This window comes from Scleropages formosus, chromosome 3, assembly GCF_900964775.1.
Source record: "Scleropages formosus chromosome 3, fSclFor1.1, whole genome shotgun sequence".
NCBI classification, from domain to species: domain Eukaryota; kingdom Metazoa; phylum Chordata; class Actinopteri; order Osteoglossiformes; family Osteoglossidae; genus Scleropages; species Scleropages formosus.
Window position 1 is genome coordinate 26,480,612 of NC_041808.1, and position 21,283 is coordinate 26,501,894.

A 21,283-nucleotide genomic window follows, 5' to 3' on the forward strand; every position below is an offset into this window, starting at 1 on the left:
ATTCTTCTTATACATGCCTTTCTGAAAAGCCAGCAGTATGTCTTTGGTGTATCATTTACATACAATGTACAGTAGACACTTTATATATACATCTATGATCTATGAAAATAGAAATAAATTCTGAATTTTTAACTTTTTTTTCCCTCAGTGGTGTGACATGTCTGGACAAATGATATGATACAGCTACACAAAAACTGGAAAAAAAACCGTAAATAAACTGTTGGTTAAGAACCTCTTAGAGTTCTCACCGTAAATCAGTAAAACTATGGGTTTTCACATTGTCAAGTTGATCAGTAAATAAAATACACATTCAGTTGCTGCCTTTCTCATCAGTCTTGCAATCACTATTAACATACATTCAAACATTTTGTATACAATGATTGGTGGCAATGACCCCCAAAAGATTCACCGATCACTGTTGTTCTTTTCATCTGAACCTATATTTTAATGAGAAATTCTCATTATCCCGGAAAATTCTGCTTACTGGATACATGTTAAACAGAAAAAAAAATAGTCCAAGTGAAACAAATGGGCAATTCGGCAGTAATTTGTGTTGCGGAATTTTTAAACACAACGCAACATCTGTCCATCCACCTGAAAGTACAGTTTCAAGTCCCATGGACTTCTTCTTCCATTCCTTGACACTATTTCTTTTCCTCTGGCTGCTCTCCCTCTACGGTGGGAGCAACTCCTTCTGGAGCTGCTGTTTCAGGGAAGAGAACTCCTCCTGAGGTTGTGATATTTTTCTCCAGTTTTGTGATGCGCTGCTTCAGCTTGAGCTGCGCGCCCTCGTGGTCAGCCAGCATCCGTGCAAACTTGGTCTGCAGGATCTCCAGGGTACCAGTCATCCGGTCAACCTTCTCCTCCATGTCCTTGGGGTCGGGGCCCTGCTTGGCGACTTCCAAGTCCAGTAGCCCATCCTTCATCAGAATCTGCCTTCCCTTTTCCTCCAGCATGGCCTTGGCATCTGGATATTCCGTCAGCGCTTCCATGAGGTCGTCCTTAGAGAGACAAAACAGGTCGGAATAGCCGATGCTGCGGATGTTAGCTGTTCTGCGGTTGCCCGCTTTGCTGCCTTTGATGTTTAGGATGCTGATCTCCCCAAAGTAGCTCCCATCGCTAAGGACCACGAACTGTGTGATGCCATCATCTGCCACAACAGCCAGCTTTCCTTCCTTGATGATATACATCTCCCTCCCAATGTCCCCCTTTTTGCAAATATAGTCCCCAGGACTGAAGACCTGTGGCTGCAGCTTCAACACCAGCTCCACCAGCAGCCCAGCTTCGCAGTCAGCAAAAATCCGCACCTTCTTCAGTGTATCCAGGTGGACGTTGATGGCAATTTCTGCCCTCAGTTTGTCTGGCAGGTACCTCAGTACAGCCCGTTCATCCACAGCTTTCTTGTTGGTCCACAGGTAGTCAAACCACTTAATAACTCTCTTCTCCAGGTCCTTGGAGACCTTTCGAAAGCTCATGTACTGCTTTATGGCATCAATCCTGGCCTGAAAGTCAGCCCTGGAAGCATTCATGTTGGAAATCATGGAACCAACATTACCGACGATAGTAGCGAAGATCAAAACGCCCACAAGGAAGTCAAAAACAACAAAAAAGAATTCTGAGTTACGGACTGGTGGAGGGGTTTCACCGATGGTGGTTAACGTCAGAGTGGACCAGTACAGGCTGTATGCGTACTTTCTGACCAGCCGCCCAAACTCCGGATGGGACACATTAGGGTAGACAAAAGTGTCTGATCCAAAGCCAATTGCTTTTGAGAACGAGTAGTACATGCATGCATTCCAGTGGATGATGATCACGATGTACATAACAAGGTTCGAAATACGGAAGACATTGGGGAAGTTGGTCCTTGTCTCGGTTCGCTGGAAGAACTCGAACATGCGATTCACGCGGAACAGCTTATTGAGACGAATTTCTGGGTATCTAACTCCGAGCTTCAAGTAAAAAATGTCCGTTGGTATCATTGATATTAGGTCTAATTTAAACTGCACGCTTGTTACGTATCGGTCACGTAGCTTCTTTTCATCTTTCACGAGCAGGCCTTGTTCCAGGTAGCCTACATATACGGAAAGGAAAGTTGCACAAGTTTCCAGTTTTCCAGAGTAAAATTTACATTTAGAAACATTTTTGAATAAACACTTTGCTGTTAAGTTACCTGTTCTTGTCCTGAAGACCATGTCAGCCAAGTATGTTAGGTCTGCTAAAGCATCTACGATGAACCAGAATTTCAAATAGTCACTCTGAAGTTCTTCAAAGCATGCTCTGCAATAAACAAACAAATAAATAAATAACATAAGAGCACATATCAATATTATACAATATTTCAGTTTTTAATTTTTTGCCACTATTCTCTAAATTATTTTCAAAGAAATACATTAAAATGTTTCAGTGCGAGATTTGAATAATCAGTTGCCCCTAAACAATATACTGAAGAACATAAGGCTAGTGAAATTGGTGGAGTTTAATGAGAGTTTTTGCATGTTCAGTTCTTTGTTTAGCTTAATTTGTACCTAGATGAAGAAGGAAAGGCTGATTGTGACTTTTAGTATGAGTTTAGATGTGAAAGAGCTTTGGGTAATGTTGGGACTGGTGTTTGTCCTCCTTGCCATCTGTCCAGCCATTGAGTACATGTATTAAAGGACAATGGCACCAAGAGACTATGCCTACGTGGACATTACCTGGCAATAATTAAAGTCCAGTTATACATTACAGGCATGGTGATGATGAATAGCCAGTTGTAGTATGTATTACCAGCTGGGTTAATAACATAGATTTCCTTGGGCCTGGAAAAAACATTAAAAATGGGGATTTAAGTCATTGTTAGTGATTGTTCTTTGAAGCAAAGACATCAGTAGATAGCAATGCAATGACATACTCTTCTTTTTTTGCATTTTCCTTCTCCTTTTCCTTTTCTTTTTCTTTTCCCTGCTTCTCCTTTTCCTGTTCCCTTTCTTTTTCTTTCTTCTTTTCCTTTTTCTCCTTTTTCTCCTTCTTGTCCTTTTTTCTAAAAGATGAAATATAGGGGTTTTATTACAGCAATTTAGTTGCTCCCCAGAACATAATTCATGCAAGTTTTATACATGGTTTATTCTTACTCCTTTTTGTCCTTTTTTTCCTTCTTTTCCTTTTTCTTTTTCTTCTCATCCCTAAGAAAAGGACACTTTGAGTTCAAAAGCAAAGCATGAATAATTTTGGAAGAGCTAACCTCAACAAATAACATCCAGGATTTGAAAAAAAATTGAAATTGCCCCAAGAAAGTATACTCACTCCTCATTGTTGTTGCTGTTGTTTGCATTGAAGAGAACATCTGGGCTTTCCTGGCAATGACCTCTTAAAAACAGGTAGTCAGTTAAGTATAATGAATTTCGCTAAAAAAAACAGTCAAACAAGGAAATTAACATTTCATGTGTGACATTCACCTTGTTTCATTACATTCCTCGTCTTCATCCATGTCCTGCAGGACGATTCGCGGTGGTACCAGCAGGAAATGTTGTGGGTGTACCGTAGCCGACATGACCGCACGTCTTTCCCCTGTCAGCAACAAACACAAAGATTCATATGTGACACATGTTCTTAGTAATATTATCACTGCCCATAAACAAAAGTCAAACAACATATCTTGTATTTGTATCAGAAGTCAAAGAAAAACACATCAAAATATTTCAAAGGACACAAAAACTAGGGAAAATAATTAAAAACTATTAAAGGGAAAGGGTTCCGAACATACAGTCTTAGCTAGCCAAGTGAGTTTTTAGCACATTTCAAGTTATTTTGACTCCAGTGCAGAAGATTACAAATTCACAGCGGAAACAGAATTGAAAAAAATACCTTTGAGAGAGATTAAACCTGAGGAGTGTCTTTATCAGGGTAAGCCAGAACAAAATGAACTCACAGTGTTAATATATGACACATATACATATTTTTTACTTGTATTTTTTAACAAGAAGGTTGCAATATTAAAAATTTACAAAATAATACATTCAAAATTCACATAAACCTCTACATATTGAAATAGTATATTTATCTGAAAATATTTCACTGACTGCTTTTGTAAGTCTACAAAGCATCAAATGACTTCAGAAACGAAGTATTGCTTGTTGTTATCTTATGTCAGCAAGTTACAGCAGATTTGTGCTTAAAGGTACTTAGTGTCTTAAAATGGGTAATAATTCATTCTTTATTTCTCACATCTGAATATATAGGAAACTAGTTCTGGCATTTTCCAAAAAGATATTTTTCTGAAAATAACATACTTAGACACACTTAGCAATGCAAAAAGAGCTACCTGTGTAGAAAATGTATTTAGTATTAGTTATTAAAATAGGACCACTCACCCAGTATTAGTCCTTTGCGTAATCCAGTGCCTTTAGTTACTTAAGAACTCAAGTATGTCATGATAACTCCCTGGAAGCAGTACCTTTTTGGCACCAAATCATTTTCCCAGAGAAATTTACTGAGAAATGCTAAAAAACTCTGGAAAATATCACATTTGCAAAAGACGTTTTTTCATATTATTCCCAGGTGTCGACATGGCTCCTTCAGCGTGTTATGGGATCTCATTGACCCTGAGTGGGATTTGGGGATTAAAGCTTGGATGAAAATGACAATCGTAGAGTCACCGCTATCCTCCCACACCTGAGGGTTACCTCATAAATATGCATGAGGCTCATTAGTGCCAGGCATGTGTAGGCTAGGGTTCATTTGCATTTTCTGTCAGAAATTGAATCATGAAGACATCACAGAAAGAACATTTTTGGGGAGTCTCAATAATGGGTAAATAAAATAAAATACAGTTTACAGTAGCAATATTTTGTGCTCGTTGACCTTTTATTTGTGTGGTTACCTGGTTAAATGGAATCTATTCATTCAGTGTACGAGCAGCTTGATGTTATCTGCCTCTGCCTCTTTTTCTCTCCATGTCATCTTCAGCCGTTGGGAAAATCCTTAACTACATTGCACGACAACTGGAATTTCCTCTGTCCGAGCCCATCCAGTGTTTAAATGTGATCATGTTAAGTGCTGGCCTAGCATCTGGAAAAAGTATCTGGGGGGACGGTGGCACAGCGAGTAGCGCTGCTGTCTCACAGATAGAGTTTCATATTAATTCAAGTAATTCTTACATACAATAAATGTCATTTTCATTTGTTGGGCATGTAACCACTGTGCTGGTGAATTACGAATTGGGAAGCGCTTGATAAATTTTTCCAGTGTGCCACCCATAGTTGCAGGGCTTCCAGGGCAATCCTTTTTGTCGGCCCTTGTGCCTGGACCGGTTCACCTTGAGCTCTCAGCGGTTGGGAGGCAAGGATTAGTAGGGGCAGGCTGGCTATCTCTTGTTCTGCCCAGTCAGCGCTCTGCCAGATCTCTTAATCCTATTAAAGCAACACGTTGTGAGTGAACTGCAAGCGTGTTGGTTCCGGCCCTCTTCACACACTCTCCACACTCAGGGATAGTGAACCAGGCATCCTTTTGCCTTTCCAAGAAGGACCAAAGAAACAGCACAAAGTAACACTAGCAGTTTTATGCAGTGTAAATGTTTATATGTATCTCAAGAAAAAGAAAATCAATACTAACACGTGATCAGGAATTGTGGTTATTCTGCTAAAGTTTTATGCAGCTATTCATGTGATGAACAATGGTTCATATGGTGGAAAGAAACTAACTGTACTTAAAAATCTCATGTCTGCAAGTCTCCCTTTCTGCTAATGTAATGCACATCTTGTATTTTCTATGAGATGTACATTGCTTTGGAGAAAAGCGTCTGCTAAATAAATACATGCCAATGTAAATCTTTTCCATCATTTTGAAGCTGACACTTCGAAAAGGTTTTATTTAAGTTCAAATATAATAAGTGCAAACACAGATGATGTACTATTTAATTCATAGGCTTAAAATTATTTCTTCATGAGAGAAGAAGCTGAATAAGAAACAGCATAAGATCAGTAATTTTAACTCTGGGAGGCATGTTTTTGTTTGCCAATTTATATATCTCAATTTGTTCTTTTTAATTTGTGGGTCAAGCACTTGATTAAACTGTCCTGCAGTTAAAAGCATTTTTAGTCTTTATGTTTTTTTGCCATTTTCTTTGCTGTAAAAAATGAAATGAAGTTTTTCACGTGACATTCTTTTTTACAAAATGATAGGCATAATAAAAGGGATAAAAATGTGACTTTATTTTTTTGCTTTTTTAAACTGCTTCAACCCCATATTTCAACTACATTCCAATCAATTGTGTTTTACTGTTCATTTAAATGATATATAACTATGTTGCACTGTGCCATGTACCTAAGCTATGTGAATTCAGAGGCAGATAATAGTTCATGCTCCACATGTCACTACTTTTTGCATCTGGATCTTTTGCTGCGGTGACAGCGAAGGAGTAAGACAATACTGCAGAAGGCCACCTGCTCAGTAGATTACACAAAAGCCTGTAAGCAGGTGTGCTGAGGTGAGACGGCACTGGGAAGAGAATCATGTACTGTGTTGGGAGGCACAGCAGGTAGGCCCAGGGTTGGGTTGGGGGCTGGCACTGCAACTGGTTTCTTTACAACAGCGGATCTTGGCAAATCCATCAGAGGATGAGCATTAGCATCGCCTCTGGCAGGGAGGGCTGGTATTGTGACAGGGACATCTGCTGCAGTGGTGGGATCCCCTCCAGGGGCCACAGTGGTAGCCGCTGCAACGACCACACCGGGGACTGTAACTTCAGGAAGGGCTGAGGTTTGAGGACCAGGTTCGGTAGGACCTGGGGTTGGCCTTTGAGTTTCAGCCGGAACAGGATGTTCTGTTGCTTCTGCTCCCTCTTCCTCTTCCTCTGATTCGGGGCCACCGGCTGGCATTGGCTTCACGCCTCCTGATGGTGGCCTCTGAACCCACATGGAAACAGAAATGGAGAACTCTTTAAAGGTTCTGTGCATCTTAATCATACACCATGTATGTAACGAAGCTTTAGACTATTACTCCGTAAATTTCACAAAAATTACCATCTCTTCTTCATCTGACTCATCTCCTTGTGGGGTCACCTACAGGAGAAATTATTATAAAGCATTATGCAGTGCAAATCAGTATGTATTAATTAATTAATGAAACTGAGTGAGGTAACCAGTGTTTATCCATCAATCTGACAGATGGCAGTGAAACAGACCAGAAGAGAGCAGTAGTGTGGGAGCTCCTTATTCAACTCAATTCCACAGTGTTTATAGCTTGTGCTTGGTGTTCGTTAATGATGGTGATCAATAACTTCAAGAATGATGTTGTACATATTAATGGGATGAACTGCTTTTTTATTTTTTTACTTTCAGTTACTTATATTAAAGCAAAATAAACATATATTAGCCAATATCCTTACTTTCAGATAAACAGGTGAACATGTGTACTCGTAAGTTTTTATTGATTTATATTTAAAAGTTGGTAAAAGTGACTTTGGAGTTATGAACAGATTAAGTTATGAACAGTTTCTCATCCCAGTTGTCTTCATAATTTGAGAAACCAGTAAACGGAGTGTGTAGTAAAAATGTACATTTATGCAACATGCTGCAATATCAGCCAGTTTCCATGATTTAATTCTTAAAAGCAAATATACAGTATATATAGACCCCTACTCAAAAAAGGTGTGGAAAAAATGAAACGCTTAGCCAGCATTAACATGTACAGTAGATAATGTGCGCCATTCAGAATACAAGACACCCCAAAAGATACCCCCACTGGCTCTGAAATGGAAAAGTGAGTGTTGCAGTAGTTTTGAAAAAAAGACAATGTGTGGGTTACGATCCATAATCTGCTGTGGGCTCTGGCACTTGCCGCTGGTTTTCCCTGCTTGGATGCTGGTTTGTCCTGTTGGGAAAGAGAAAACAATATGAGCACCACTGAGGGCATGCTAATATACAGTTTGACCATACAGGGCTAAAACAAGACTGCATTAGAGAAATGTCAAACAATGGACATAAAGCACTGATGTTTCACAAGTAGAAATGTTGTGGCACACAACACCCTTAGACAGGGTGCGGAAAAAAATGCAAAAGCAGCCTTCATTTCAAACATTTTATTGAACACCCTCAATCCAAGAAGCTCCTTTCCATCAGGATTTGCAGCTCAAGCAAGCCCTCCTAGGCTCCTAGGCTCTCTCCCCATAGACTGGTAGAAAGTCACCCCATCATTTCCTCCAGACGGGCACCCAGTGGTTGCACACCCACATTTCACATTTTTTCGCATAATGCAACTATTTACACAAACCTGATCTTCCCGCCTAAACACAGTAACGGGGTCGTTACAATATCTTTACAATGATTTCACTGGCAAAAGGACAATTAAGTTACATGCCAAAAAAAGGACAGTTTCATTTCTCCATCGTAGGAACAGAACTGCAACATTTTTGATCAGTTACTTCAATAAAATATAGAAAAAAAAAAATCATCCTTACCTCTTCACTGTCACTCAAATCTGCCTGAAAAAATACAGCAAGATATATTATCAGGAACATTCTGCATCCAAAAGATGTTCTCCAAGTTATTTCAGGCAGCATATGTTTGACATTAATTGGTTAATATATTTGAGTATTTACAAATTTTATTCCAAAGATGTTTACTTAACTAGAGATGTCGATTAAAGCATAATGAAATATTTTACTGCTGTTTCTGTCATTTCTCTCAAAACTGATAAACTGATATGTATATGTAGACACTAATATAAAGTAAATTGCGCAAATACATTTACATGTATTCATTTAGCAGACACTTTCCTCCAAAGCGACGTACATCTCATAGAAAATACAATTTGTACATTACATTAGCAGAAAGAGACACTTAGATGCAGATGTGTGATTCTTAAGTACAGTTAATTTGTTTCTTTCCACCATGAACCAATGTACATCATACGAGTAGCTGCATAAAACTTTATAAGAATATCAACAATTCCAATATATGCTCATGAAATATGTTCATAGTGATAACGTACATATTTTTTGATGCTGATGCATTTCCAAATGATTTTTTTCTCTAAATCTGAATGTGCAAGTATGTGGAATTTTTATTTGCCGTGAAAAAATTATTGTAAACACAGCAGTGCCCCTTTTTTCAAATAATTTACACATTTTATAACTAATACTCTGCAGGTATAACAACTGTAAAAATAATACTTTTCTATCAACCATTAATTCTTATTATTAAACAAAATGTAAAAAGTAGTGAAATATACCGGAAATGCCAAGGCAGAGCCCAGCAGAAATAATAAACAAACTGCTATCTTCATCTTCAGGACCTTCATTCTTCAACAAGAGTAACAACAACAATAACCTTTAATTATTATTAATAATAACAGCAACAGTAATAATAACAATAACCTTTTATTAACAAGAAGAAGAATAAGAAAAGAATAAGAAGAAGAAGAATGGCAAAATTTCTGTAGCATGTTATTGATAAATTCAAAATAACCTTTATGAGAAGTTTTACCTTTTAATGTAACCAAAAGTCCAGGAGGAATGAAAATGTGTAAGATCAGAAGTGGATGAGGAAGTACAATTCTCTCAGCCTGACTTTGCCTGCTGCTCAGAAGAGGGCATTTAAGTCTTTTCGAAAACCCATAGAGCCAATCAAAAATTACCAAGGATAATCTATAACATAATGAATTTTGTGGTTTGTAAAGATGGCTGCACTCCCATAGCTTTTTGATGTGGGTTGGACATATTCATTAAGCATGAAAATCAATATAAAAATATGATGAACTGCAGAATTGCACTTTATTTGCAGTTCTGCATTCTGTTCTATCACTTAGTAGTTGTTACATATAAATCATTGTGTTTTGTCAAGGATCAAAATTTTGTGAACATGTCAGCATGCCAATTGAGTCTAAATAAACTGATCACTGTAAAGATTATTTATATGTTCCTGGGCAGTTTCGTGATAAACCGAGCCAAAAAAAAATATTTTTGTAAAGAAAGAAATATAAGATATGTCTGCAGTGGCACAGTGGGCTTGCCCGAGTCCTACTAGCTGATGGATCTGGGGTTCGAGTCCTACGTTGCGATGGGCTGGCGTCCCGTCCTGGGTGTGTCCCCTCCTCCTCCAGCCTTGTGCTCTGTGTTGCCGGGTTAGGCTCCAGTTTGCTGCAATCCTGCTTGGGACAAGTGGTTTCAACCTATGTGTGTATTTATAATTGGTTCAAGGTTGACTTGTTTGACTGAATCCAAACATGCTCAAGGGAGATCTGAATGGAACAAGAGAATCATGAGTTGAATTTAGTCCAGATCAGATAAACTATGAATTATGCAATCATTTGTTCTGTCGATTCAGCTGTAAAAATGCAATCTTTAACCTCATCAGCAAAAACAGCATTTCATCTGCTGTGCACTACTAAAACCCAGACGTCTGGTAAACACAGCAATTACTTTCCCCTCCCTCCTGCTTTATGAAATTTGTGTCTACAGGATTAAACAGTTGAGATTTTTGTCATAACTTAAAAAAAGGGAAATAGAATCACAAACAGGCCATTTCCTTTTTCTCTCACATATAAGAAAACTAAAGAAATGTAAATTTGAGCTTCCATAAAATAAACCAAATTAACCAAATTGTCTGTAATTACCAAACTGTTAAATATTGCCCTTCAAAGCTTCCACAAAGTTATCTTTGCGCAGCAAATGTGAGAAAATGTATTTTTCAGGGTACAAGCTTCGACTTTGGGAAATTTTGGCAGGAAAGATTTTATTTTGACTTCAAACATTATACAAGATTTGGTGAGATTAAAAAAAGTAAGTGATGAATTATGTGACGAATTTGGCCCATTAACAAAATTGGGTACTTTTTCCTAGAATAATTCAGAATAAATACCTGCTGAATCAATGGAGTAAGTATTAGCAAGTTATAAATGTGAATGTAAATAGCTTAACGTTGTAAGCCGCTTTTTTAGAAAAGTGTCAGATAAATGAATCAAAGCAGCCACTGAGAAAATCATTGAATAATTAAGTCTCATTTTCATATAAATTTGATTTTTATTTCATCCAGTCAAGACTCATTGACAATCATTTCCTGTTGTTAATTAATTCCACAAGACCATATGAATAAACATAATGCATGGGCCATTAACTCTACAGGTAGCAGTGTTTAGAGCTGCCACGAAAAACATCTGGGAATCACTGCTGCACAGCATGACATAAGTAAAAATACTGCAGTTAGTGAGAATACAATGAGCTCTACAAAATAAACACCACCAGCATATACTTACAGTTCATAGTATATTTATTGCAATAGTTATTGAATTAAAAATTATTGCATTGTTATGTATGGAAGGATGCCTTGAAAAATTAGTGACGTTTCCTTAATCGACCACTGCAAGCAGAACCAAATTCATACTGCACCATTTTGTTTTAGTTCTTAAAGCATTTGCATCTATATGATTATCTAGAAGATAGAATGTAGTTTATAGGCATGAATACGTGAAATGTACAGTTATGGATAGATGACAGATTGGCTCTTTGTCGCTGCGGTGCTGGGGGAAGGTGACACGTTGGGGACTGGATCCCTGGGCATGGCTGTGGTCCATGCGTACAGATCCTGAGGATTCTTCTGGTGTGAGGGTTGCTTCAGAACATCTGGACCCACAGCCAGCTGCACGGGGCTGGATGGAGCAGCCTCCACACCCAGAGCTGGAACACCAGGTACTGGAAGCCCTCCAACCTGATCTGGTATGGCAACCACACTGGGATGTACCGCCTGGTTGGTAGTGGATGCTTTTGGGAAGGCTGGCACATTTCCACCGAAATCAGGCATGTAGACTCCAAACCTGGGCATGACGCTGGCTGGCTGTGGAGGAACCACAATGCACCATTATTGATTTGACAGTCTGATGTAATTGCTCAATATATATACTTGAAAGCATAAACGAAGAAAAAAGGTTCAGTGCAAATTCCCATTTACCTTCCCAGCTAACTCTTCTGAACTCAACCCTGTAGACAGACCACCCTAAAATCAAGAAAACACAATAAGAAGCGTGAGATGGAAAAAGAGTCAGCATCATGGATAAGACCATTTAAAGATTTTTTGCAGTTTTACAATACAAATATATTTACCGTTGGGTACATGTAGACGACTGGCGGTATCTGTGTGTTGGGGGGGAAATGAATTATGTCACTTTCAACATAATTCAAAATTAAACCCATTTGTTGTGATTAAGGTAAACCGATAAATGATTCCAATCAAATTCCAGTTGGATTTCATGGTGTGGTATGTTGTTTGTGGCCCTGATGAAACTGAATATTCTTGGTCATTAGGTTGTGAATAGTTGTTTTGTAATTGATTCTTACTTGTTGTCCTGTTTGAGTGTGAAAGTAGGGAAAGGATCCATAGGACAACATCTGAGAAGAGGATCAACAAAGAACACTGTTTCAAGTACATTAGCGAGCAGAAATGAAATAAAGAAAAAAATCCATCAGTTAAGACATGCGTCAAAGAATGGTTCTGAATGGTATAAGCAAGGGCTTACCTGAACATACTGCGGTGGAACGGGGCCCTGGAATGCCAGCTGGGGGGTCTGAGAGTTGGGCTGCAGAGGCACCATGAAAGGTATGCCTGGTTGCCATGCCTGGTTGTTGGGTTGTGTGGGAAGGAGCACCTGGCTGCCTGCTGGGCTGGCCTGGTTCACGGGGGACACGGACTTCGGTAATCGAGGCACCTGTGCAGTCTGACCAGTCTGTGCTGGTGGAGCCACAGCCCCTGAAATCTGAGGAACAATCATCTGTATCATAGGCGGTAAAATAGTACCGAAATGTCATAGATCAATATCAAATCCCATATATTGAGTCCTTCCACCTGCTGTAGTACCCTTCAGCAAGGAATTTACCTTGAACTGATAACAGTAAAAATGACACAGCTATATAAATGGGTTACTCTAGTGAAAACCAAGCAACCAACCAATTTCAATAACCGCTTGTCCCAAGCAGGGTCATGGTGAGCCGGAGCCTATCCCAGAGACATTGGGTGCAAGACTAAAGCAGTTGGGACACAGGGCCATTGCAAGGCCCTAGTGAAAACTGTTAGTAAAATTAATAAATATATACATATTCACCATTCCTACTGTGGTAAAACACGTGGCAGTCGGAACAATGACGGTGTGTACAATTGACCATATTACCGGACCACTGGCAACCTGTTCAGGGTGTACCCCCCCATGCTTGTGCTAAAGCTTCTGCAATAGGATCCGGTTCACCGCGACCATGCTCAGGACAAGTGGTTATTGAAATTAGTCATTTTAATGAACTGGTAGCTAAATATCACTTTAATAATAACAATAATAATAATAATAATGGTTATATTCATTGTACTAGATAGATAGATAGATAGATAGATAGATAGATAGATAGATAGATAGATAGATAGATAGATTCTATGCTAGGTTATTATGTTGAGATAGATACATAAAATTGTTTACCCTTTTATAATGCTGGGTAACTTTTAATGGAGTGAACCAAGGTCTTGCAACAAAGATGAAATTTGCTGTAACTACAAGACACCCTGCTGCCCACAGTTCATTGTACTAATACTATGAAAGGACACTGGAATGATACCTCTTTGCAAGATCCTCCACTGGCATGTTTCTGCTGGAGGAGCCGGATCTGGTGGTCGAGGAGCTGCTGGGGCGAATGACGCACCTGGACCTATAGTCCAAAAAGTCACGTCAATCACATGCAGGAACAATGATGCTGATGAGAGTCGCGTGTGAGAATTGTGAGGGCGACGTGCAGAATACTCACAGGACTGCTGTATGCCATCGCTGCAAGGCAGGACAGAATGAGCGCCACACCCATTTCAGAAACGGTTGAAAATCCCACACAAATCGTACTGTGCTGCTTGCAGTTTATTGTATTCTTAGTCTACTGTCAGAAAACTTCAGACCAACATATGACACTTTCAGAAATGTACCTTCTTTGCCAAATGAATTCGGTAGGTGAATAGCGACAAGGAAAAATGTTCCTCCGGTGCAAGATTGCCAGAGTGTCACGAATTTAAAGGCGACCTTCGTGTGAAACAGCCAATCACAAGAATTCAGAAGGAATTCTTGCACGAAATTGGGAAAGAATGAGGCAGACAACCACTGATTGTGTTTAATTGCATTTCGGCCTCTGTTGCAATGAGCCGGGGTCTCGAGCAGAAGCGCATTCGCTTGGGAAAGCGTCAGGAGGTGTCGGCGCAGACATATTTCAGCAGTTTGTCATAAGAACCAAAAAGGTCCAGCCATGACCTACGAAAATTTAAGCCGAACACCTGTGCACTTTCCTAAATTCCTTCATTTGTTTAGCTTTGTTTACATGGAACTGAAGTGTTTCGCATTCCAGTCTGCAAAGTCTATGACCTCATTATTTTTATTGGTTTCTCATATTACATTTATATATCTCACACCTTTCGCCAAAGCAACTTACAGTGATTTATCCATATATACAGCAGTTTAACTTTTATCAGCTTTTATTTTTAACTTTAATTATTTAGGGTAAGTACTTTGATCAAGGGTACAAGAGCAAGACGGGAGATTTTAACTTTGTCCAAGATGAAACATTGGAGTTCTAACTACTACACCACCCACTGGCCCGTGTCAGAACTTGTTACTCCATTGTCTTGACATCCCTGTATATGATTCTTCCTCTCTGGGTTTCCTTACTGAGCCATGTTTATTATTAATTCTACAATTTCCTCAAGAATTCTTATTTTGCTAAACGCTTATGCACCAAACTGTGAGTCAGTCTGGAGTGGGTTGCTTCTTTGTAGGGATTTATTGAGAACCAGCAGTTACTGTCCCAGTAAAATGAAGCCAACCTTGTAGTGATGGAGTGTCAGACCAAAACACGTATTTTGGCGATTCAAAACTTGGGTGCATTTGTAGCTTATGCTGTTACAGAGACATTGTGGCCAACAGAACACGGAGTGATCTATGCCAGCAAAACCAGAAGGACACACATACTGGCTGAGGCTGCTTGTCCCAAGCAGGGTTGCAGCAAGCTGGGGCACAGCCCAGCAGCAGAGGGCTGGAGGGGGAGGGGATGTGCCCAGGGTAGGATGCCAGTTTGTTGCAGGGCACACCAAGCAGGACTTGAACCCATCTCTGCTGGAGAGCAGGAGCCAGCTAAGCCCGCTGCGCCACTGCACCCCCCTGCCAGCTGAACAGAAATTCATACATACTTTAGTATTTTCAAAACTATAAATATGTGCACTACATACAATATACACAACATAAATGGATGTATGTGTATATGTATATGTATATATTTACAGTACTGTGCAAAAGTCTTAGGTGCTTAGATGTTTCACAGAAATATTTGTTTTAAATGGTTATTTAATGTCTTCTGCATTAGTGTCAATGGGAAAGAGCATATTTTAGATTTCTAAGCATTCCTTTTGTAAAAAAATTACAGTATTACAGTAAGGGTTTTGTGTGTCGGAACAAGCGCTTATTGACAATGGATGGTTACTAAGCTTTGAAGGAAGTTTATTAATGAAGAGCATTATTTTTGAAAGCGCTCTCACTTCACAGCTTTTTTTCCCCAATCAAGTGCCTAAAACTTTTGCACAGTACTGTATGTATATATACATAAAGTTGTACTCATCCTGAGTTCATACTAGTGCAAACTCCATAGAAGACTGAAGAGGCTTAAAAACCTATAACCTATGTCTGACTACACCTGCTAGGCCATGTGAGATATGTATATTCTGGAGATTAAATTATAGTTCCTGGAGTCACCAGTGAGGAGTTTAATGCATGGATTAACACAAAACCTGCTGCTTTGAAAAAGCCTGTGGTCCTGACCGACCATCGGTCATTGTCTGAGAGCTAAACACGCTGCAATAAGAACATAGTCATTTGCAGCCACTCAGGAGATGGGCTGAGGTCCATGACAGGCTCAAGTGTAATGGTAACAAATATGTCATAGTTATAATAACAATGCAAATGCATAATTATGAGATAGTTATAATAACAATGTGGATTTATAATAGGTCTGCTTCGTACAGCTGCCCGATTGGGGTTTGCACCTTCCCTAAGATTCCCGTCATTTTCTCGACCTTCAGTCTTCATGCTGCATTTTGGCATCCTTCCTTACCATAAGAAGTGTTTGGAATCATTAAATTAAACATTAAAAACTAATTAAAGCTGGAGCGCAGATCTTATCAACTCTGAGTAGAAAGGAAGGTTTCTGTTGTTGAGCCCTGGGGTCGTGTGTTGTTGACACAGGGTGGCGCGCTGTGGTAAGGTGTGGAGAGTTCTTGCCAGTTCTTGCCCAGCTGACAATTACCATCATTACACCGGTATGAAACCCATACTCCTTGGTGCTTTTGCTCCACATTTTTTCCATCTGACCATTTAGTTTGTTTCCCAAGTCCAGACAATAGTATGTAAAAGAATGAATAGTTTTACCATTTTACTGGTTAAAAAAAAAAAAAAAAGAAAAAAGCTTAATATTTAAAAAAAAAAAAATCTTTTTATTGTTCTTTTTCATTTCTGAAGTGCACTTCCAAGCATGTTGCCTTGAATTATCCAATTCTAGCTGGCTCCTCACCTCCCCGTGTCATTCTCAGACTAAACAATGATTGAAAGAGTATTTTTTATATGCTTCTTGTGCATTATTATACAAGAACAAGCACTGAAATGACTGATTTTTGTTACGGTGCTGTGAAAAGTATTCCCCCCCATCCTGATTTCTTCTGTTTTTGTGTATATCATATACTAAATAGATTTAGTTCTTCAGACAACATACAACATAAAACAAGGGCAACCTGTGTAAACACAGAACACAGTTTTGAATTTTTGTTTTTATTGAAGCAAAAAAAGTGATCGAACACCTGTCACCCATGTGAAAAACTAATTGCCCCCCCCCCCCCACAGCACTGTGGTGGAATATTGGCCCACTCTTCTCTGAACTGCCCATTTAAGGTCCTTCACAGCATCCCAATTGAGTTCAGGTCAGGCCTTTGTCTAGACCACTCCAAAACTTTAATTTTGGTTTTTTGAGCCATTCAGAGGCAGACTTACGCCTATGCTTTGGATCATTGTCTTGCTGCATAATCCAAGTGCAGTCGAGTTTCAATTTACAGACTGAAGACCAGACATTCTCCATTAGGATTTTCTGGTAGAAAGCAAAATTCCCTTAGTTATTGCAAGTTGCCGAGGCCCTGAAGCAGCAAATCACCCCACACCATCACACTGCCACCACCATGCTTGACCGTAGGTATGATATTCTTTTTGTGGAATTCGGTGTTTGGTTAATGCCAGATATAACGAGACCCCTGTTGTCCAGACAGTTCCACTTTTGAGTCATCAGTCCACAGAACATTCTCCCAAAAGGTTCGAGGATCGTCAAGGTGTGCTATGGCAAAATTCAGACAAGCCTTGATGTTCTTCTGGATTAGCAGTGGTTTTCACCTCGCCACTGCTCCATGGAAGCCATTTTTGCCCAGTGTCTTTCTGACAGTGGAGCCATGAACAGTGACCTTTATTGATGCAAAAGAAGCCTGTAGTTCCTTCACTGTTGTCCTTGACTCTTTTGTGACTTCCGGGATGAGTCGTCGCTGTGCTCTTGATGGAATTTTGGAAGGTTGACCACTTCTGGGAAGGTTCACTACTATACCCAGTTTTTTCCATTTGGAGATAATGGCGCTCACTGTGGTTCTTTGGTGTCCCAGAGCCTTTGAAATCCTTCCCAGACTGATGTATTTCAATCACCTTCTTCCTCATCATTTGGAATGTCTTTCAACTTTGGCATAGTGTATTACTGGGTAGGGGGGTGTGGTGGTGCAGTGGGTTTGACTGTGTCCTTCTCTCCGGTGGGTCTGGGGTTTGAGTCCCGCTTGGGGTGCCTTGTGACGAACTGGTGTCCTGTCCTGGGTGTGTCCCCTCCCCCTCCAGCCTTATGCCCTGTGTTGACGGGTTAGGCTCCGGCTCCCCACAACCGCATATAGGGCAAGTGGTTTCAGATGACATTTGTGTGTGTGTTACTGGGTAAGATCTTTAAACCAACTTAATTTGGGGAAATCTATTACGGGGTCAAATACATAAATACATTTTCACACAGGCCAAGTTGGGATTGGATAACTTTTTTGCTTCAATAAATAACATTATCATTTAAAAACTGTATTTTGTGTTTACTCAGGATGCCTTTATTTTATGTTAGACTTTGTTTTAATTTCTGAAAAATTTAGTATGAGACATACACTAAAACAGAAACAATCAGGATGGGGGCAAATACTTTTTTACAACACTGTATTCAAAAAATGTATCCCATATCAGTAATGACACATGTTGTTTTTCCACCATTTATCTGTGATATCTTCCTATGAACACATATATTTGGCACAGCAACATTTTAGAGGTTGTTCCCATGTATGAGCCAACATATGAGACATTATATTACAAGTACAGAAGAATATGAGAAATCATTTTCAATGAGATGCAGTGCTGAGAAAGTATGAAAACGTAAAGGGAAATCCAGTAAAACACTGTAAATGAAACTACTTTGTTTGTCAGATGACATTGCCCCTGTGTGTTGCTTTCGCAAGTGGTCTTGCAGTGGATTTGGTTGCGATGGCTGCTATTGAGTGGCTCTCCCTGTTCTGGCCCTTGCCCCATCGTGTGGCTTTCACCCTGATTGGCAACCACGAGACAGCTTGCTGTGGCTTTGGGGAGGGTGTAGCCTTTGGACTGGTGGGTGGAGCCACCTCTCTGGTGCATGGTGCCACAGTCTTGGAATGGGCTGCACCCCCAGCTTCCTGACGGATCCCTGCTAGGGGTTCCCTCGCATTCTCAGTAGCAATGGGCCCTCCCTGTAGCACTGGGTCATTCTCTTGAGGGGCAGGGTCAGGAGCATCAGGGTTACCCTGGTTTGGCAAAAGGCCTTCTGGGTCAGGGGTTTCTTCATCCGGCCCTACTCCATTCTTAATACCCATATTCTGTCCTCCAGGGATCATGGCCATTAGAACTCCGCTGTAGATCATCTGAAATGAAAAAAAAGAACATACTGTCAGCAAATGTAATGCAACCTGAGGTACATGTCCATTTACATATTCAATAATTCATACAGCAGATGCACACACACACACAGTTTCAGAACTGCTCGTTCCATACGGGGTCGCGGGGAACCAGAGCCTATCCGGTAACACACGGCATAAGGCCGGAGGGGGAGGGGACACACCCAGGACAGGACGCCAGTCCATCGCAAGGCACCCCAAGGGGGACTCGAACCCCAGACCCACCAGAGAGCAGGACTGTGGTCCAATCCACTGTGCCACTGCACCCCCCACTACAGCAGATGCCTTTCTCCAAAATGAAATACAACACAGAGTAAACAAAAGTGCAAAAGTATCAAATTCACTTCCTTGAAAAACTCTGAACTACTTTCATAAAGATAATCAACTGCTACTTGAACAATATCAGCTTTTATGTTTCACTGGCACACATCACACACACACCATCTAAAATCGCTTGTCCCCTACTGGGTCGGGGGGAGCCGGAGCCTAACCTAGCAACACAGGGCCCAAGGCTGGAAGGGGAGGGGACACACCCAGGACAGAGCACCAGTCCATCGCAAGGCACCCCGAGCAGGGCTCGAACCCCAGACCCACCGGAAAGCAGGACCCGGTCCAACCCACTGCACCACTGTTTCCACCACCAACACACATATGTGAGACAAATATTCTCTGATAGATTTCAGAATGTCACTCACAGGCTGCTGAAGACCTTCTTCAGAGCTCACTGATCCCGACTGGAAAAGAATATTTGAGTATGAATTTGAGAGAAGAAATGCTGGTCCTTTTTAAACGTCAACATGTATGCACTTTGTGAACAGAGAACAAATACTTACTGCCAGAGGCTGCTGGATGACCACTGTATACACCTGTCGAGAGACACACAGCATACAGCTGTTACAAAAGCCCTGGAATGCTGAGGGATAATGAAAGTGATGCTGATGATGCAATCAGGTATGAATTCCAGAAGTGTGTCCAGGGCCAAGGGTCTTACCGGAGACTGGACATCGGTGTCTGCTAATGGGCCCGTCAGGGGAGTCGTAAAGTAGGGGACACCAGGCTAGAGGTAAAACACTTGTTTTTCTCAAATGTTTATTTGTTTAACACACCATCTATCTATCTATCTATCTATCTATCTGCTTGTTTCAGTTTGATTGATTGGTTAATTTATTGCTTACTGATTGCTCTTTTTTATTTACTTATAACTTATTGCCAGTTACTTGGACTTTTATTTCTTTCCCTTTAATTAGATTTGTCATCATAAGTGTCAGTATCTCACATTAGAATTTATGTTAAATAAAGTATGGCAATTTCACCTTTTCTCATCTTCCTTTTTCAAAGTGAATTATTTTTGCGATACAGCCTTTTGTACCATTTTGAAATGTTAAAATGTGAGCATGACACAAAACATTGCCTAAGACTGGTAAGATTAGTGAAACTTACCACTCCTGGTTGTTGAGGAATTATTGAAGGTAAAGGTAAGAAACTGAATGCTGGTGACATCTGTCATAAGGGCAAAACACAGAGAATCACCGTCATTGGTCAACAGTATGGTCAACAGTAAAAATGATGCTACGTTAAACAAACAAACAAACGAATAATTATAGCAAAGGGTAGATGAAAACCTGTGTCTGTTGATCTGGCAGCAAAGTATGGCGCTGTGGTACTTGGAGTATGAAAGGCACATTCTCCTGAACGGGATTCACCGGATCCAGGGGCAGGAACTAAAACACATGAGCAGACAGAACATTTCTTTTTCAATTTAACAGCAAAAAAGACATGGCCTGTCACCACTGCATTTTGTTATTTACATTTATTCATCTCACTGACACTTTTCTCAAAAGTGACTTCGACTCAGATTTACCCATCTATACAGCTGGGTAATTTTTGCTGTATCAGTTCAGGGAAAGTACCTTGATCAAGGGTACTTCAGCAGAAGGTGGGATTCTTAGTGGGGTCCTCTGAGCGGAAGGGGACACTTCTAACAACCTCGCCACCTACAGTCCTTTAAGGAACTGATGCGTTCATTTTGGAGAGTAAAGGAATTGTATTTGTGGAGCTCATGGGGTCGCCCTACCTGACCCTGCGGAGATGGGGCTTCGGTCTGCGATGCAGTCTGGTCCCGCGGGTTCGCTGGGGACAGCGGAAGGCGAATCGCTGGCTTCGCAGGCAGCTCTACTGGCTTTGACTGTGTCACACCACAAAAAACAATAAGACACTCTGTGGACAAAAATTGTTTAATGTGCCATCCCACAAAAGAATAAAACAGTTTACCA

At 40.4% G+C, this 21,283-nt stretch overlaps 2 protein-coding genes across 2 annotated transcripts; both read right to left on the bottom strand.

The window, feature by feature from the left end:
• Window positions 1–644: 644 nt before the first annotated feature.
• Window positions 645–3,529, bottom strand: cnga1b (cyclic nucleotide gated channel subunit alpha 1b). The gene is made up of 7 exons (XM_018738422.2): window positions 3,435–3,529; window positions 3,283–3,345; window positions 3,111–3,161; window positions 2,891–3,019; window positions 2,694–2,798; window positions 2,171–2,277; window positions 645–2,071 (listed from the first exon to the last, which is right to left on the bottom strand). Exons 1-7 carry the CDS (start codon window positions 3,527–3,529, stop codon window positions 645–647), a joined length of 1,977 nt encoding a protein of 658 aa, XP_018593938.1.
• A 7,557-nt stretch (window positions 3,530–11,086) lies between these two features.
• Window positions 11,087–13,966, bottom strand: LOC108926011 (uncharacterized). The gene is made up of 7 exons (XM_018738421.2): window positions 13,754–13,966; window positions 13,568–13,657; window positions 12,487–12,723; window positions 12,308–12,358; window positions 12,074–12,103; window positions 11,922–11,966; window positions 11,087–11,807 (listed from the first exon to the last, which is right to left on the bottom strand). Exons 1-7 carry the CDS (start codon window positions 13,805–13,807, stop codon window positions 11,454–11,456), a joined length of 861 nt encoding a protein of 286 aa, XP_018593937.1. The 5' UTR covers window positions 13,808–13,966; the 3' UTR covers window positions 11,087–11,453.
• Between the last annotated feature and the right edge of the window lie 7,317 nt (window positions 13,967–21,283).

Coding starts and splice junctions, on each gene's coding strand:
- cnga1b (XM_018738422.2), bottom strand. CDS start 3,529: ATGTCGGCTACGGTACACCCACAACATTTCCTGCTGGTACCACCGCGA. Junction 3,346..3,434: donor GAGGAATGTAATGAAACAAG/GTGAATGTCACA, acceptor CCTGTTTTTAAG/AGGTCATTGCCAGGAAAGCC. Junction 3,020..3,110: donor GAAAAAAAGGACAAAAAGGA/GTAAGAATAAAC, acceptor TTCATCTTTTAG/AAAAAAGGACAAGAAGGAGA.
- LOC108926011 (XM_018738421.2), bottom strand. CDS start 13,807: ATGGGTGTGGCGCTCATTCTGTCCTGCCTTGCAGCGATGGCATACAGC. Junction 12,359..12,486: donor TTCCACCGCAGTATGTTCAG/GTAAGCCCTTGC, acceptor TCCTCTTCTCAG/ATGTTGTCCTATGGATCCTT. Junction 11,967..12,073: donor TCGTCTACATGTACCCAACG/GTAAATATATTT, acceptor TCTTGATTTTAG/GGTGGTCTGTCTACAGGGTT.